The sequence below is a fragment of the Gymnogyps californianus genome, chromosome 7 (genome assembly GCF_018139145.2).
Source record: "Gymnogyps californianus isolate 813 chromosome 7, ASM1813914v2, whole genome shotgun sequence".
NCBI classification, from domain to species: domain Eukaryota; kingdom Metazoa; phylum Chordata; class Aves; order Accipitriformes; family Cathartidae; genus Gymnogyps; species Gymnogyps californianus.
This window is the reverse complement of record NC_059477.1, coordinates 11581265-11599912: the sequence shown is the minus strand read 5'-3', so window position 1 is coordinate 11599912 and position 18648 is coordinate 11581265. Positions and strand designations below refer to the sequence as shown.

The 18648-nt window shown below is 34.1% G+C and overlaps 1 protein-coding gene across 1 annotated transcript in view; it reads left to right on the top strand.

Moving 5' to 3' along the window:
• The window catches only part of DNAH7 (dynein axonemal heavy chain 7), a 124559-nt gene that overhangs the window by 72146 nt on the left and 33765 nt on the right, over positions 1–18648 (top strand). The window contains exons 41-48 of the mRNA XM_050900467.1: positions 302–531; positions 1602–1932; positions 5556–5902; positions 7186–7366; positions 8677–8862; positions 11017–11180; positions 17352–17506; positions 18433–18623. Of these exons, the coding sequence (XP_050756424.1) occupies positions 302–531; positions 1602–1932; positions 5556–5902; positions 7186–7366; positions 8677–8862; positions 11017–11180; positions 17352–17506; positions 18433–18623 (1785 nt within the window). The remainder of the gene's footprint in view (positions 1–301; positions 532–1601; positions 1933–5555; positions 5903–7185; positions 7367–8676; positions 8863–11016; positions 11181–17351; positions 17507–18432; positions 18624–18648) is intronic.

Sequence of the window (18648 nt, the reverse complement as noted above, 5' to 3'; positions counted from 1 at the left end):
GAAAGAGCAGAGACCGTTATGCACATATATGGACATACTGAAAAGGCAAAGTTTTCCTTTTAGTAATAGTATTTCTATTGGATTAAATAAGACAGTGGGCTTGAACTGAATCCCTAAGTAGTTCGGTTCTTTCCAGTTCTGTTATTGTCCTATTTGATGATCTTTTCATCAGGAAGTCATTTCTCTGTGCCTCAGTAACTTTATCTATGAAATGGGGTAAAGATACTTTTTTGAAAAATGTTTTGAGATTTATGAGTGTGAAGTACTGAATAAGAGAAAGGTATTTATTCATTTGTTTCAGACATGGCCTGAAGATGCATTAGAAGCTGTTGCCTCTCGCTTCTTGGAAGATGTCGAAATGTCAGAAGAAACTCGAAGTGGGTGTATTGATATGTGTAAAAGCTTTCATACGTCTACCATTGTTTTATCTGACTTATACCATGCAGAGCTGCAAAGACACAACTATGTTACACCTACTTCATACTTGGAATTGATCTCCACTTTTAAAAGTCTACTTGAAAAGAAACGCACGTAAGGATTTATAATGTGATCTTTTCTAAAGGAACTCAAGTTCACCAAAAGTATTATTTTCTGTCTATTATAGCTAATCTGAGCAAAACAAGTGAATTGTATTTAGTTAATTTAAATCGACAGAATGGTAGATGGATAAAATGTACTCTTAGGACACATGCTTCCTTATTGGACAAAAGGTCTGACTTGATGCTCTCAAAATATACTTGCATTAGACCATTTCTAACATCCCTGGTGATGTTGCTATATGTTGATTATGTATATTATGCTACCAGAGTAATTAATGCAGTGGTTCTCTGGAGGATGTAGGGAAGATGACATCTGGGAAACCAGCTTCCAAGTTGCTAGTTGTCATTGGCTTGCTAGCAGGGTTCAGCTGTGCTGTGCCTGTGCAGAAAGGACCTCTTTATGCATGTGCACATCTGTTCTATTCTTATGGCTGGTGAGGGAAAGTTCCTTTTTCTTTCCTCTCCTCATTGATAAGACACTACCATAACAATTAAGACAAGTGCTTAATTTGATCAACAGGCTGTGTGAAACACTGCATGCAGCAAGAAATTCCAGGAATAAAAGAATACAGTTTTGAACGTAGTGATCCAATGCCTTTGGAATTTCTTGATTCTGACACTGTTGGCTGTCCCCAGTGCCATTCACATTCTGCTGCTAAAATGATTTTCCCAATTATATTAATCCTATTTCAACCTCACCTCAACTAATAATCTTCATGAGTGTATCCCCATCTCCTCCCTCTCCTTTTCCTGTTACTACTGTGCCATCTTGATTTTGAAGCTCCTGCCAACAAAGAGGCAGAAGCTTAACAATCACTTATTTACCTATAAGTGATCACTTATTTTATCTATATCCCAATCGCTGAGTATACATGATAGAATAGTTCAAGACTATGGCTCAAGTAATCCCTGCTACGTGTACTATTTGTTGAGCAAATCAAACAGGATTGGCAAAGCATATGATTATTCAGAGTAGTGAGAAATTTGGGGAATGGATCCAAATGAATGAAGTGATCAAGTACTGATAAAATATCTTTATAATAAAGTATTATTTATTTTCAGTAAGGTGATGAAAAGGAAAAGAAGATACGAAGTTGGCTTGGAGAAACTGAACTCTGCTGCATCTCAAGTAGCCTTGATGCAGTCTGAGCTGGAGGCTCTGCAACCTCAGTTACGGGAAGCTAGCAAGCAGGTTGATGAAATGATGGTCATTATTCAAAAAGAATCTTTGGAAGTAGCCAAAACGGAAAAAGTCGTGAAAGCTGATGAAGCAGTGGCAAATGAGCAGGCTATGGCTGCAAAAGCCATCAAAGATGAATGTGATGCTGACTTAGCACAAGCCATGCCTTGTTTAGAAAGTGCTCTGGCTGCCCTTGACACTCTCACTGCACAGGTATGGCTAACAATGCGTATTTATGAACTGGAGAGGTTTTCAGATATACAAAAGCATGGAATATCTGCCTTTTCAGATTTAATATTACACTTAAACAATTTTATAATTTAGAAACTTCTTGAAATCTTTCAGTTTTAAAAAGCAAAATGTTACTCTGTCTTTATTTTCTAGTGAAAAAGCTGTCAAGCTAAATTTTTATGGACTACAAGATCAAATATTACTTTAGACATTTCAAAATTCATGGTTATAAAAATATTTGTACTCAACAATTGAGAAGTTAGAAAACATATGCTTTTTACTTTCTTATTCAGAACCTGCCAACCTGTCAACTAATACTTTTATATCCGGTCTTTTAGAGTCTAGAAATTGAGGTTGAAATTCTGTGTCTCCCCGTGTTAAGGGACCACTCTTCCTAAGAGTATGGCAGTGGAGGCAGCCACCTTTGGTTTTATGGATATTCAGGTTTTCTTTGCCTGGATAATGTTTTGCTAATGATGGGATGAAAGGAAGTCTCCCAGATTGTAAGAGTGAGGATGGACTATATGCTCCAGCTGAAAACGAGATTTTCAAAAACTGTCAGGGAAACTTTAGATAGAAAGCAGGTGATTTGTTATCTACAGCTATTGCTTGGTATCAAAAGTTTTAGATTCTGGCATTGTCAAATCATTGGCATGCTTTGTGCAAATAATAGATGGCTACTTAGTCACTTCAAGGCAATTGCATTATACTTGTGAATAACAAGACAAGAACGAGGCTTTGAAGGCTAATGAAGTAATACTTCAGCTGCTGTCAATGCTTAGTGTCTCCAAGAAGGGAGTATTATAATACAAGAGGAAAAAAAAATGTAGTAGGAACTTCCAAGGGAAAAAAACCCAGAGTTTTTTTCCTTATAATATAGTTAAATAGCATGATGAACACAAAAAAATCTGTGTATAGGAGAGCTGAGTACCTGTACAGGACTCTTGGTTTTGATTCACCCTTCACCCTGGCCACCACTGATGGAAAGCAGAGCAGAACACACGTTGCAAATTGTGCTCATAAATCCATGTACATAAATGTGCAGATTAAGTGCTTTGTTTGGAGAAACAGATCTATACAAAATTCAGTACTGCTGAAATGAGTATCTAAAGTCAAAAGGAATGGTGTACCTCATGTGGCTTGTTGTTCAGCAAGGATTAGAAAAAGTATAACAATTTTAAGTGTTATTTTGCTGTTGACATCTAAGTTTTGTAGCAATACACATATGAAGACACTGAAATTTAGAACTAGGAAGGAACCTCTGGAAGTTGTCTTCTTCCACTTGTAATCTGTTCCACTTCACACATTTATCATTAAGAAGATTTTCCTGGTGTTTCCTGTTAATCTTACTCATTACAACTTAACCTTGTTTTCTGTCCTGCTCCCTGTGGACATGCTTCTTCATCTTTTATTCAGTTAAAGACTGTACTTATTGATCTCGCCACTTCGTTTTCTTTTCTGTAAGCTAAGTAATCACTATTCTTTTAGTCTTTTCTCATAAATCAAATTAGCTTTCCTGGTTATTCTTTCTGGACCTTCTCCATACTTTCGCTTCAGGTGCATTGCCCAAAGCTGAATACAGTATTTCAGCTGTAGTTTTGCTGAATGCTGTGTAGAGTAGAGGAGGATTATTGACATGTGTACTTTGTCATTCATGCTAACAGCTGTATCATTTCCTGATAATCACTATTACGTAATCATTGCTTTCCCTTTCTTTTTTCTTTTTGTACTTGTTCTACTATACTTTTCCATTTCTGCAATTTATCAAGATAATTTTTTCCTGTTCTCTACTCCAATATATCTGCATTTACTCTCAACTTGCTATTGGTTGGAAATTTAATAAACATATTCTCTTTTCCATTGTTCATTTCAGTAATGAAAATATTGCATAGGTCTGGATCTGTGTGACCTTGGTCAAATCTTTGCTGTGTTTTGACAGTGTTATGAATTGTGCTAGTCAACTACTCACAGGTAGTCTCTTAGAGACATCAGATGCAAAGAGCATTAACATTTTGACTTTATATGTCATTTACTCATATCTCACCCTTTTCATTAAGTACGTAGCCAGCACTTTTCTTGCTTTTCTTACTATTACTGTAGTTACAGAATTTTTCTTGTTATACTTCGTATTGCTTTTAACTGCAGCTGAGTTTGAGTTTAGCCTTTAAAATAGTCTCCTACTCTGCTTACAACCCTTGGTTGTATTAAGTTAATTTGTATTTGCCCTTAATTTTGTTTCCTGGAATGTCTGGCTAAATTTGATTGTTATTCCTCTCCAAGGACTTCCTTCCTTGGAGATCCCATCAGCTAGTTTTCTGACTGCCGTATTGGAATTCCCTGGCTTTATTTACCTGCTCTTGTTTCTCTCTCCTGAACACTTGTGTGGTTGCAGGTTTTGGTTGTGGGTTTTTTTTGTTTTGTTTCTTTAAAAAAAGCTTGTAGCTCCAGGAACCATAGCTCACAGTTTCAAGGAAATAATGTTCTTTTTTTTTCTTTCTTTTTTTCCATCCAGTCTTAACATTTCTGTTTTTTTGTGGCACAAATGAACATTCCCAGAGCTCAAAAGATACTTCTTTCTATCCAAATTACCAAAATTTTAGACCTCAAAGAAACCATGGGCAAGCTCTCAAAATCTAACACTAATTGGCAAAATAAACATGAGAATCTAGAAATCATTGAATTTATTGGAGTATGTATTCTCTGAGAAAAGCTCTTAGAAAGAATATTTGAATTTCTATGCAGAGTTATTCTTTGGGAAGAGTAAGAGAGATTATTCTCCATAAATCTTTAGTTTACAAACCTCTTGCTTAATTAGTTGTACTTACATGTGTAGAAGTGTTTCATTCTTTTATATTATTATTCTATATTTGCAGTTAAAACTTTGCTTACTCATTTCCTGCTATTTCTTATAATGTCAGTACTTCTTACCCAATAGTTTTCTTCCTTTTAGCTGCCTCTTCCCTCATTCAGCTCACTCTGGAAGTTTAATAACTGACCAGAATACTAATTGATCTATTTTCTGTAGTTGGAGAGTATAGATCTTTAGTTCTGGGTTGAAGGCAGCTTTTACCTTGTTGTCTTAAATCTACTAATCCACTGCTGATGTGATCCTGTAAGCTTGGAAGTATTGCGTTAGAGCCTGAACTGAAGGGCAGAGCATAACACTGGAACATCTGAACTCCATAACTGAAGTGGAATGCCCACTACTGAATTAGGAGCAGAGAAAGTACAACTAAAAGTGAATTACAGATAAGAAATTTTTTGTCTCCTGTAAACTGATTGTTGACTAGATTTCAGATATTTTTGTTTTGATGTCAGTGTTAGTTTAACCTGCATAGTACTTTAAAGAAAGGACTAGAAAGAATGGGAAAAAAAGAAATAAAAACTTTGCGAAAAGAAAACAAGATATATATGTATGGACTATGCAGGCTTGTGCTATGAACTTGAGATCATAGTGTCTTTAAAATTATGAAGTATGAGAATAGCAAATGTATATGGAAAAATATTATCTTGACATTAAAAGGGTTATTATTTCTATTGTAATAGAAGAATTAATCCACCTATGTTCAGAGCTCTAAAGGTGTTTTTTTAATTATTATTTTAAGGATATTACAGTGGTTAAGTCCATGAAGAGTCCTCCTGCTGGTGTCAAGCTTGTAATGGAAGCTATATGCATCCTTAAAGGCATCAAAGCAGATAGGATTCCAGATCCAACAGGTTCTGGAAAAAAAATTGAGGATTTCTGGGGTCCTGCTAAAAGACTTCTGGGTGACATAAGATTTCTTCAGTCTCTTCATGAATATGACAAGGATAACATTCCCCCAGCTTACATGGCTATCATAAGAAAACAGTATCTTACAAATCCTGAGTTTGTACCAGACAAGATTCGAAATGCTTCCACGGCAGCAGAGGGTCTGTGCAAATGGGTCATAGCCATGGAGTTTTATGATACGTAAGTATGTATAAAAATAAAAAAAAGGTTAAAATAAATTTGATTAAAGAGATCAGTTTATTTTAACACTAAAAGAGATGTGAAATTACTTCTTACTATTGGGAAGCTTGTGCAAACAAGCAGTCATAAAGATTCATTCATGTAAGATACCTAATGTTAAGGTGTAGAGCCTGATTTTCAGTTCTGAATTATTCTAAGAAGGCATGGGAGCAACAATCTGTTCAGTTAGCAAATAAAGTTAACTTCCTTATAGTGTGTTGCACAAAACAGAGGCATTATTGAAATGTCTTTGGAAGTTTCTGGTAGTCATATCAAGCCCGAAGGATATTTTTTGTTACACATTGTATTTCATGCACTGAAAAAGTGTGCTTATTTTTTATGATATTTCCTAATTTGAAACATCTGGAACTCACATTTAACAGTAAATCAGTACTGGGCGACTAAGGTTAACATGCAATTTGAAAGTTGAGTCATGGTCGGTAGTGCATGCCTTCATTTGAGAGGCTATTTTGTTACTTGACTAAAAGATTAGTAAACACATACTTGGTAGAGTTCTCAATTTGAGAACAACTATTAACATTAGAAGTACCAATTGTTAGAGAGAAAATTAACTAAAAAGGTGGACCTTAAAGGAGATCTGCAACTTACACCAGTACGAGAGGGGATTCATTAATTATGAGGCTAATACTTGTGAAATACTGTTCAGTTGAGCATAGGGACATTATAGCATATTTTCTTGCTTGTTCTTTTTGGAAAGATAAACAATATGTTTTCAGTTATATGTTACTTCCAATAGTCTCCTCACAAAAATATCTGTGTAGAAAATTGAAATCTTCAAAACTGGAAAATAGATCCTTGGATGTGAAAAGCTGTTAATTTTTTCTGTTATTTTGTGTACACAGTTGGCTGTATGTGTGTGTACAGTGTCTGTGAGTGTTACTTAATATATATGATTATTTGTGTGTTTCTAAGGGCACAAATCCATAATGGATTCTAAATTGTGATCAAATGGGACACAGTTTGGAAGCATAACCCTTTTTGCTTTTAGTCGTTACCTGTTATTACAGAAAAATTTGCAGAAACTGCATAAATCAGCACAGAAACAAGTGATTAAGTAAAAAACAATTGTCTTCAGATATCATCAAATTATGAAATGGCATATTGCGTGAGCTACTGAGTTGCTGAGGTTTCCCTTTGTCTTTCCTATGTTCATTTTTTTAACAGTAACCCTGGAGTGAGGGTGTATCTTTCAGATGCTTAATTTATTCTTTGACTTTATTTAGAGTGACAAAAAATGTTGCACCCAAAAAGCTAAAGTTGAATCAAGCTGAAGGAAAATTAAAGATTGCTATGGATGGTCTAAGAAAGAAACAAGCAGACCTGAGGGAGGTTCAAGATAAATTGGCTGTACTCCAGCAGACACTGGAATCCAAGAAACAGGAGAAGGCTGACTTGGAAAATCAGGTATATGATGCAAAAGATGAACTGTTGTTCTACTGATATCCAGAAAAGTTATTTAAAATTTGCTTCTTTGTCAAAAGGTATTTTTCCTTTTAACTGCCAATATGTTGAACAAGTCGTACTTTTAGATAACCATCTTTTTATTTTGCTGTAATGGCCTTGAAGTTATAAATGGGCAAAGCATGGGGAATAAATGCTTTAAAGTAATAGAAAATGTAGATGTTATGAATTTACCAATTGATATCCCGCTCCTACATCCTCACTCCTATCTGCTTTCTTGTGAGGAGATAGATTTTCAATGATTGTACTAAGAGTTTGATTCATCTATTAACTTGCAAGTCAGTAGATTTAAAGTTTTGAAAGTTTATTTATACATTCTGTGCTAATTGAATTTTGAGAATGTTTTTGGTAAACTCTGTTCCTGACTGCTAAGTAGCTGTTATGTGTGCAGAAATAGGCAACATTTAGAAGATGTTGTTTTGGTTTTTTTTTTTTTTTGGTTTTTTTTTTTTTTTTTTTTTAAGATTTGCAGTACACCATCTTGAGCTTTTTTTACAAAAATAGTATCGGAATTTGAAATGGAGTCTTAATTCTTGTCTGTAGTTAAAGTCAGCTCTTTGTGTGAGCTGCATCCACGGTTTGGAAGTAGAAGGGGAGGGATAAACTACACAAGCAGTTTGTTACTGTGGTGTAAACTGGCTGCTATGGTTACCAGAAGAGAGAGAGGATTGTAACAGCAGCAAGAGTTGGCATAATTTTCTTCCTATTCCATGGCTGAAATGTGTTTCTACTAGATAGTAAAGAATTCTAGCAGAGCTGGATTAAATTCCTGTTAAATCGTATTTTTTTGTTAGATTATAAAACATGCCTGGAAAGATGGCTTAAAAACTGACAACAGAAATGCAGATTATGTATTCATAAGGATGTGTTTTTGCAGAAGAGAATGTACCTACTTTCATGAGACAGTGATCTCTTCAAGGTGTTTTTGTTTCTCTTATGACATGTAGATCATTTCCTTGACTATTAATGTTTTCCATATCACATACAGAGCTATTTTGAATTGTATGTTTTATACTGGTCGTCTTCATTTATTTGGATGAAAATGTACCTGAATAGACTTTACTGTGCTGGTACTGAGATTGTTTTTGTTCTTTAAACATTTCGATTATAAGAAGAAGGTGTTTTCCTTCTATTTGCTGAAATTACTTAAGAAAACATCTGCACAGGAAAATAATCCTTGAATGCTTTTAATATTTGTAAAATGTCTTTAACGTAATCATGTAATATAATCAGCAATTTTTTTTTATTCTGAGGTTGATTTATGCAGCAAAAAACTACAGCGAGCAGAACAATTGATTGGTGGCCTCGGGGGTGAGAAAACTCGCTGGCATGACACTGCTTTGGAGCTGGGAAGGCAGTACATCAATTTGACTGGAGATATACTTATTTCATCAGGAATTGTAGCTTACCTAGGAGCCTTTACATCCAGCTACAGACAAGTAATACGTACAGTGATTTTGTCCCCGTGTTTTGTAATAATCTAAATTTTATTAATTTTTCTTCTAATATAAAGTTTATATTTTTAAATTATGTTTTAGTAGAATTCATAAGTGGAACTGAAACTGTATGGTAGGACTTTGAGTTTTGTTTATAAGACTCTCGGGGGAACTTCTTCCTTCGTTCTACTGTTAAGTACTTATTACTGTGTAAACCATGGAGTCCTTTGGTTGCTTTTCTTCTCTAAAGCAATTGCCAGTAACTTTATACCTCATGGCTCCGGTTATTCCTATTCCATTCAATGGCTAAATTCTCCTTAACTTCAAAGAAAACAGAATTAGCTTCTATTTCAGCAGCAGTACAATTAAGCAAGTTCTGAAAGTGGAGTAATTCTGTACAAAAAGAGACAAAAGATACAGTAGCTCAATAACAGCAGATTTGTGCCTGTAACTCTTAGTGAAAGAAATGGAAATTCTGAATACGAAAAGATTTTGACATGGCAGCTGATTTTAGATATAACAAATTTTGGATGTCAAAATTACCCTGACTTTGAAAGTTTTTGAACACCAAAACCTGCCACTGAATTCAGCTGAAGAAATTAATATCCATTTCTTTTAAAAATCAGGTCCAGGGTAAATTGCTAAAAATTAGGAAAGAAAGAAAAAAATCAATGTACCTCATTTGAACGTAGAAGTTCCACTTTTCCTTATTTCCACTTTTCCTTCAATGTACTTCCTTTGTCCGTTTTTCTTCAGAAACTTTTGTACTATTCTTTCAAACAATTATTTTCTTCATAATGTCCATATTGTGGTGATACTATTTTAAAACTTTATAGAGTGAGAGTTTATGGTGTGAGTATTTATAGCGTAAATAAATAGTCAGCAGTTTTTACAATTATGAATTGCATAATTTTGAGAGAGTGTTCTCTTTTTATGCTTATACCCTGCATTGTGTATAACATTGTGTCTGGGTAGGTAGGAGTACTTTAGATGAAACATCTTAAGGGTTGCTGAACTGTATTCCAGGCAAGTGTAGATACAGGTGCAGATGATATTCATAAAAGGCAGAGACATCTGCATGATTATTCCCTAAAAATGAATACATAGTAGTTTCATCTGAAAAGTTTAGTGTAATTTCATTCTCTCTGACTGCATGGTTTCTTTCTCTCTGCAACAGTAGGTATGGATTCCTGGTTGCTTATTCTTACTCTCATGATTGTGCAGACATGTATTAGTTAGGTATCTCTTTCAGAAATTGTTGGATAGCATAATCACTTTTGTGCAGTTCATCATTTCATCTGCTGCTATGTTTCTGTTTTTCCCCTGCAGTTTTCATAAGAGAAAAAGTTACGGTATCTTTTGGAATATCAACTTTGTTTTATGCAAATTGATGAATCCTTCATTCACCACCTCTGTGAATGTCTCTAGCCCTTAGACCATTTCCGTTAACACTGCATGTCTGAGTTTTGTTGCTTGAGGCTTTGCCAGCTAATTTTTAGTTTAGAATACTACAGCATATTTCTTTGACCTTATAAATAGCTTTCATAGAAGATTGTGCCTTTCATATGAACATGCTATTTCTATACATTTTCCTTCTTTAGAAGCATTCTTCCTAGTGGAATATGCTTTTTGGTTTACATATTTAAAGGTGTGTGTCTTCATTATTATTATGCACTGTACAAACATATATAGTTTTACACAACTGTAGTGAGTTAGATGATACACAGAATAGTGAAAAGCAACTCTAAATGATTGTTAAGTTGTTAAATTTGGTTAAGTCCTGACAAGTGCTCATTATGTGTGTCCTGAGAGGTAAATAATGAAGATTTAAATTTTTTTTTAGTTAGACTATGTGCATTTGTTCTGCAGTCATTTTATAGTATAAAAGACTACTGCTGAAGTGGTAAATAAAATCATACCAAGGCTCTGACCAAATAAACTTATATTTCATATCTAGAAATCACATACAAAGGCATTTTTAGAGACATTTTTAGACATTTTATACAGAAGGATGAGTTTCTTTCCATTTGCAGATATAGTGATCTTGTATGTAGCAACCGTTATGGGAAATGGGTTGAAAAATACATTTTTTTTAACAGTTTGAAAATTTTGTGAATAGACAGAACTTCAGTTAATATTTGTTTTCTTCTTATCTAGATGCAAACTAAAGAGTGGGCATTGCTATGTAAAACAAAAGACATTCCTTGTTCTGATGATTTTTCCTTAACAAATACCCTGGGAGAACCAGTGGAGATCAGAGCTTGGAATATTGCTGGACTGCCTTCTGACATGTTTTCTATTGATAATGGCATCATTATCTCGTAAGTAAAAAAAAAAAAAAAAAAATACAAATTACAATGAATATTTTTCATTAAATAGCTTCTTACAACATGCTTTTCAGTTATTATTTTTATAGACAGTTTTCTATTGTATATCCAGTTTAACAACCAGAGTTATAAAATGACTGCAATGTTTAATTTATAAGAAATACTAATAATACTTTTTAACTTTATAATGTAAAGTTTTTAAATCTGTGAATTCACTCCCCTCCTTTTTAACTCCTATGGATTGCTATAATGATACCTTCCCCTCCCCTCCTCCTGTTTTTTTGTTTGGTTTTTTTTTTTTTACAAACATGCTGCACACTGGATTCAGTTTAAGACATCCTAAAATGCTTCAAGAATAGAGTTTTGAATACTAGTCTTGTAGTATAATCAGTAGATATGGAAGTAATTCTCCTTTAAAAAGCTAAAGCTCTTTAATTTTAAAGAAATATGCTAGCATCAGTTGCTACCAAGAAGTGTTTCTGCAGAGGTACTGAAGATTGTTTTGCTAATCTTTCTATGAGGGTCACACACTTTTTCCCTAAGATGGCACTGGAAATACTATAGATGTCTTGATTACTTCTCTATAAACAGTTTCCCAGTATATGTTGCCAACTGGTAGGAAATTTTAATATCCAGGCTTGTAACATATTTAGTGTTAAGCCCTGACAGTTTGGAAGTGTTGGTTTGTACACTGATGAGCTGAATCTTTATTTTGCTAGGGCACAGTAACAAAACAACAAAAAAAGGCTCATGTATATCTTCTACTGAAGGCAGTAAGGGAGGTGCAAAAAGCTAGAATGGAGAGAATTTCTAGTCTCCTTTCTTACAAAGGATGATCCCAATCATATGCTCTTGCCAGTTTCTTCCTGTTTCTTGCCTTTTATTCTATGTACTTCTAAACTGCTTCAACAAGAAAAGGTGAGATAGGCCTTTTCTGCAATAACTTCTCATTTCAGAAAGGTGTACTTTCACATAACTTCAGGCAGTTGGGAGTTAGATACGGGTCTTCCTCATCCATGTGATAGTTTTAGATATTTGATGAAAGGTGAAAAGGTGTATCTGTACTGACAATTTGGAGTCTGTTTTCTTTAGGGCCTCATTCCCCTAACTATCAATACTTCATGCAGACTAGTCATTCCTAGGATCCCTTCTGGAGCAGAACAACCTGGGATATTCCTAGACAAAAGCTAAGAGAGCTTTGGTTTTTGGGTTAGTGTAGGGACCTCTTTAGTAGGCATTATGAATGGGTCTTCTGTGCACCCAGTCCAGATTACATCTTTGTAACCTGATTACATCTTTGGAATGCTGGAATTTACTAAATACTATTTATAGTTAAAAGCTTGGCAGTTGCAATTGCAGTTTCCTATTTGAATGTAGTTAGTATGACAATAGTCTTATCACAAGTTGAAAGTTCTGATAAGGAAAGAAGGATTTATTTTTCATTTTGAAATCCCCTTTTTGATTTTAAATTTTCCCTTTTGTAATTATCTTAAGCTACATCCAAATGAAATACTTTGACTTTATCTAACGATACATTGTTTGATCTAAAACATTTTTAAAATTTTGCATATTTGGAAAGTGAAACAAATTCTGAAATCTCAAAATTCCTCGTACAAAGAAAATATGGATCCCATGAACTCTAAATCTAATATTATTGCCTTTCACTTTTAAGATGATTCTACATTCTTATGTGGTGTTCTAATACATGCACATCTGTGTCTCACATCAGTCACTAGAATTACGTTTGTCTGGGCAGAGTTCATCTGGTATATATCAATGTCACAATCAGTGCAAACATCAGTGATTTGTATGACAACGTATAGCATGGGAACTGACCATGTTAATGTTTTAACATCTAGAAATATCTACAGCTCACTAGTGATTAGCTTTAGATTAATGTGCCTACTGATGACTGAGATACGTACGGCACTGACAGTTTTGTTAAATACAGAGCTGGGTGCTTGTGGTAGGCTAAGCTTTGTGACCTTGCATAAGCAGTTACAATTTTCATTTCGACTTGTGTTTGTTACGACCATAAACAAAGAACCTCTCAGTTCTGTCCAGTATGCTTGCTAATGCATTGCTACTGACTTTTAGCTTTTAGGTTTTGTTCTTAGCACAGCTGAAGCTGAATTGATCATGGAATAATGTTGCTTTAACTGCTTTTCTGTTTGTGATTGCTACCCATTTACTTCATGTCTTGTTCGTTCTCTTTTCTGTATAATGAATAAATAATTTTTATAATTCTTTTCTATAGCCAAGTTAATGGTTGTCAAGTCTATGATAACATGTACCCAACGTTTATGCATCTTTTTTACAGTATGCTACTGCAGAAACTTACTAATATAAATCTTCAATTTTTGCTACTGTTTACATGAAAATTCTTCTCACTGTTTGAGGAGTCTAATGTTGTATAGCACTGGTGAATGAATACTTCTTTTACTGTAGAGTGAATGTTAGGTTTTCACACATAACTGAAATTGTCTATTATAGGGTTAACTTTTGGATGCATAGATGTGTGGATAATACTTTGGCTTTGGCAACTGGATAGGTGACAAAGTGCAAAATGAAACAGCTAAGACAAAAATAATGCACCAGCTAAAGAACCTCAACGTACTTTCATTTGACTTTAAAAATTGGCATTGATTGTACTTCTGGAAGCAAAACTACATATTGAAGTTAGAGGATATATGCTGGGATTATGATTGTATATATAACTTTTTAAAAGTAATTACTATATTAATAATTCAATCACTTAGGCTAAACAGTTGACAAATGTTAGTGAATTCAACACTTCTACAGTACATCCTAACATTTCACTTTTATAAAACTTTGATCAAAATTCTGTTTGAACTAATGGAAAGATGATTAGCATTTTAAAACTAAATAATGATAGCTTTTAACTTTGAAATGTGAGACAGAATCTACCTCAAATTGACGATACATATTATGCCTGTAGTTATGAGTTTATGGCTAGATGAATTTTATATTAGGACCCCAGGAACCATATAAAATGCAGCTCAAGCTTTTTATAACAACAAGTTTTTTAAAAAGCAGAATTAGAGAGCTATTCAAGGATAATTTGCAAACATACACAGTGACTGCTTATGCATTCCAATCAATGAAGAAGGATTTTATTGTTGATGAAAGCTATGTGTGTTTGGCTGTTATTAGGGAACCACTCTTTAGTTATTCAGTCTTAAGTATTTCATGTCTGTTACACATTAAGTCTGAAATGGGATATGCTGAAAATAATAGGTGAATGAAACTTTGAAGTAATTAGGGAAAGAAATACATACTGTAGGTTTTGGCTGAGGCTTTCTCAAATCTTAAGTTTCTGTTTTAAAATAAGAACAAGCAAAATTATTATGAACAAATTACATAAATATTGTCTATTTTAGAATGTGCTTAACATGTAAGTTTACTGTATTCAGTTTACAGTTTGCAATTGCTGTATCACCTTGTATCATCTTACTCTTAAAATCGCCTGGCTATATATCCCTTGGGTCTCCCTTTGGGTTCTCATAAGCAAGTGAACCACCCAGCAATTTGGGAGCTCAGCAATTCTTTCAGTACTCTTTGGATCCATTGGTGAACACTGTTACCTACTGTGAGATTGTCTTCTAATACTGCTGATGCTACTGCCTCATCTGACATGTTCAGATTTCAAATCCTGTTTGCTTCTCGAGACCTACTGTGTTACCAAATTTGCTCTTATCTGTGTTTATCAAATTATTCAAAATACTTGTAACTTTACAAAGCCCACATTTTAACTTTCTTAATCTCTGCTTAGATATCACACTGTCCTGGTGGATTACAAATACATTTCCTGAATCGCTCAATGGATTTTACCTGTGAAAGCTTTCTTCCTTCATGGGTAGGCTGGACAGGGTCCCTTCCAGATGACCCATTTTCCTAAATCATTCTACAAGGGGGAAGAAAGCCATCCTCCTCCAGCTGGTGAATGGTCCCTCCCAAATCCAATTTGTGATCCATAACACAGAAGGAACCTCTGTAGCATCCCATGTATAATCTCAGGCTACTGCCACACACAGTACATTTATCTTCCAAAACTTTCACTCCTAAACTTCTGCTATCTTGCTTCCACAATCTCCATTTTCAGTCCAAAGAACCTAAGGTGCTTGTGCTGCCTATCTCCATATATATTCCTTCTTCTAAGGGATTACATTTATTTGGGCATATTTTACTGTGTAGAGATTCTGCAAGCAGGATCAGTCATGATTTCTGAGTACAGAATTATTTTTTCACTAATACACATAGATGACAGTTAGGACTAACACTACTAAGCTAAACATCAGTTTGCTCATAACCACATCAAGAACACTTTACAAGTTTGTGCTAGCCAGAAGGCTGACACTAAGGTGGGGAGATATTGGCCTCTGTTGCATGTTGGAAAGGATCTTGCCTGATCTTGCTGAGCTGCCAGATCTGACATCAGCTGCCAAAAAAATAAAAAACAGTCTCTGCTTTTTTCTTCTTTCCAGAGTTCCATAACTTCTTGTGAGTTACTATTCCCAAGCAACCAACTTCCCTTTCAGCTTTGTTTTCACTTTTTATATCTTACATAGTTTTGCTTATCTAGTCTTTCACAGCCTAAAAAAAAATATTTTTTCAGTAATGATAATCCAGAGTCACACAGCTGCGCTTCACAGAACTGCACCTGAGTAACAGATAGCTGAACCCTTGGATTAAGGGTTACATGCCTATTATTGTGTGTTGTTGTATTTACACAGGTATAAATAGGCCTTACAACTACACTTAGTCCTTAATAAGAAGTTTGTGGAATAGAGATTGTAACAGAGAATATAAAGGATTTTTCTCTCTCAAACTGTGCTTTACCTGTTTCAAAATTACTCTCTTGAAAGAAGATTGAGGTTTATAATGTGTTACACAGTTTTGCCTGCCAGCAATTTTGAAACTAATAAGTCTGCAAGAACTTAGATTACATTGAACTAAGTTTGAGCATTGTCCTTTAGAACTTACACTGTATCTACAACTGCTTGCTCTGTACCTTTCTCTAATTCAAGGCTTATCACTTTCTGTTGACAATATATGGAAACCTTCCATAAAACATCACTCTTTCTAAGAAAAGGTATATTTGAAGATCAGACAAAAATGAGATTGTGTTTTACTTAATTGCATACATTTCATCTTAGTATTTTTAAGGAAAATAAGAATACAGATGCAGACGCATTTACATTGCAAGTTTTATTTGTGAATCAGAATTTTTCAAGAGATAGGCTCAATTTAAAAAAAATTATTAATGATAAATAATTTGCCAGTGTCATTGTGTGTAAGCTAACTTGTAATAATGATAGAGGCCATAGAAGTAGTCCAAAAGATTTCTTTTTATGCTGAATCTGGAAAAAAAAGGTATTGCTGTTTTTTTCCTTCCAGTAGTAGACTATATAATCTCTCCTAACCAACTGGGATCTGACTGGTCCCCCTGATCCAAATTTTTAGGACTACATTTATTTTGGAATTCTCACTTCTGCCTGCTTAGATGGTTTCTAATTTAGATGATTATTGCTGTAATTGACCATTGAAATGTGTCACTAGTCTTAGATATCTTGGTAATGTAACTACATGTGGTAGAGAATACTGTAAAAAATCTGTGAAGTAGTTACTAAGTCTGCCAAAAATAAAATCCAGACGTTCTTCATGTCCATTACTGCTTAAGGATTAGGGATTAAAAAGTAGATACCTTTGAATCTGCATATATATTTCCCTTTTATACTAACTCTAAAATGTCTCTTTAGTAGAAAATTCCATTCGTTTTCACTTGAAAATGCTCACTTATGCATATGACTGTATTAAAGCTGTTCAAAACTTAGAGTGATCTTTTTATTTTGGAAGTGTTATAAAATTAAATGTGATTAAACTTCCTAGGAAGTTAAGAAGTCTTATTCTAAATACTTTCTTTGAAAGAGGAAAATTATTTTTTGTAATCAAAGAACTTTAAGATTCATCTGTCTCCTCCTAAATTCATCAAGGATTATACCTTAGTATGTGCCTACTACGATTTCATACTGACGTGCTTTTGTTTTAATGACAAAAGGGAATAAATTGCCTTAAGAAGTACTTTGAGGTAAACATTTGAAAAGCTTATTATTCAGTTTTGAAAGTTTGTATTTTTCCCTTCAGTAATGCAAGAAGATGGCCTCTGATGATAGATCCTCAGGGTCAAGCAAATAAATGGATAAAGAACATGGAAAAAGCCAATAGTTTGCATATAATCAAACTCAGCGACCCTCAATTTGTTACAACACTGGAAAATTGCATTCAGTTTGGCAGTCCTGGTAGGTTAATGACTAATGAAAGTGTAAATTACAGAAGAACCTGGAGGGGGCACAACTAGTTAAAAAATGAAACTCCAGTGAGTATCAAATGTTCTCATAGTTAAGGAAAACAGAGAATTTTTTTCTTGTTTTGAATCTAATTAGTACTATAGTAATTGAAGTCCTCGCCCCAGGTTATAAGATACTTCTTAGCACAATGTAATTATACTCAGTTTAATTTGTATCTTTTAATTGCTTTATGAGATTTGCCATTTCTTTGTTTTCATGTTACAGTAATTCTATTTATAAAAAGTAATGTTGTTTTTATTTGGCTTTTCAGGAGTATAAATACCAGATTGCTAGGCTGTGATCATTAATGATTCTTGTATTCTCTGTAGTATCTTTATTGCAAGTAGTCTTATTACCCTCAAATAGAAATAAATTAATAAAACACATAGTTACAACTCCAGCTATTTTTCAGGGGCTAACTGGACTACAAGTAAAGAAATGGATTGCTTATCCTCCATTATTTCTTTCTTGATTTTGACAATCTCATATGCTTACAGTGAAAATTGAAGCAGACTTAGTTACCCAAAATGATTTCTGTGGCATGTGGCATTTAATTTGTTGTTATTTCCCTTTTTAAAAATGGTAGCCTTAAACTGCTGTTCTAAGCCATTGGCAGCAGTAATAGTGATAGCATTTTAGTTGCTTTTTTGCAAGTCGATATAATATTAGAAAAAGAAATTAAAGGTACATTTCTTTGCTTCATTTTTCAGTCAACTGAATACTCTAAGAAACATTAACCTTATCTCTAGATATTGCTTGATTAATATTTTTATTGTTTGCATACTGTGAATACACATTATACATATGTATTGTAAAGAACAGTCAATCAGTAATATAAATGCCAAGAAAGTCCTACTAATTCTTATGTTATTTTGAAGTGCTACTGGAGAATATTGGAGAAGAACTTGATCCTATCCTAGAGCCACTTTTGCTTAAACAGACATTTAAGCAGGCAGGGAGTATATGCATTTGCCTTGGAGACTCCACTATCGAGTATGCTCCTGAATTCCGCTTTTATATTACAACTAAGCTGAGAAATCCACATTATCTTCCTGAAACATCTGTTAAGGTGAGAATTTTTAAAATGAATGCGA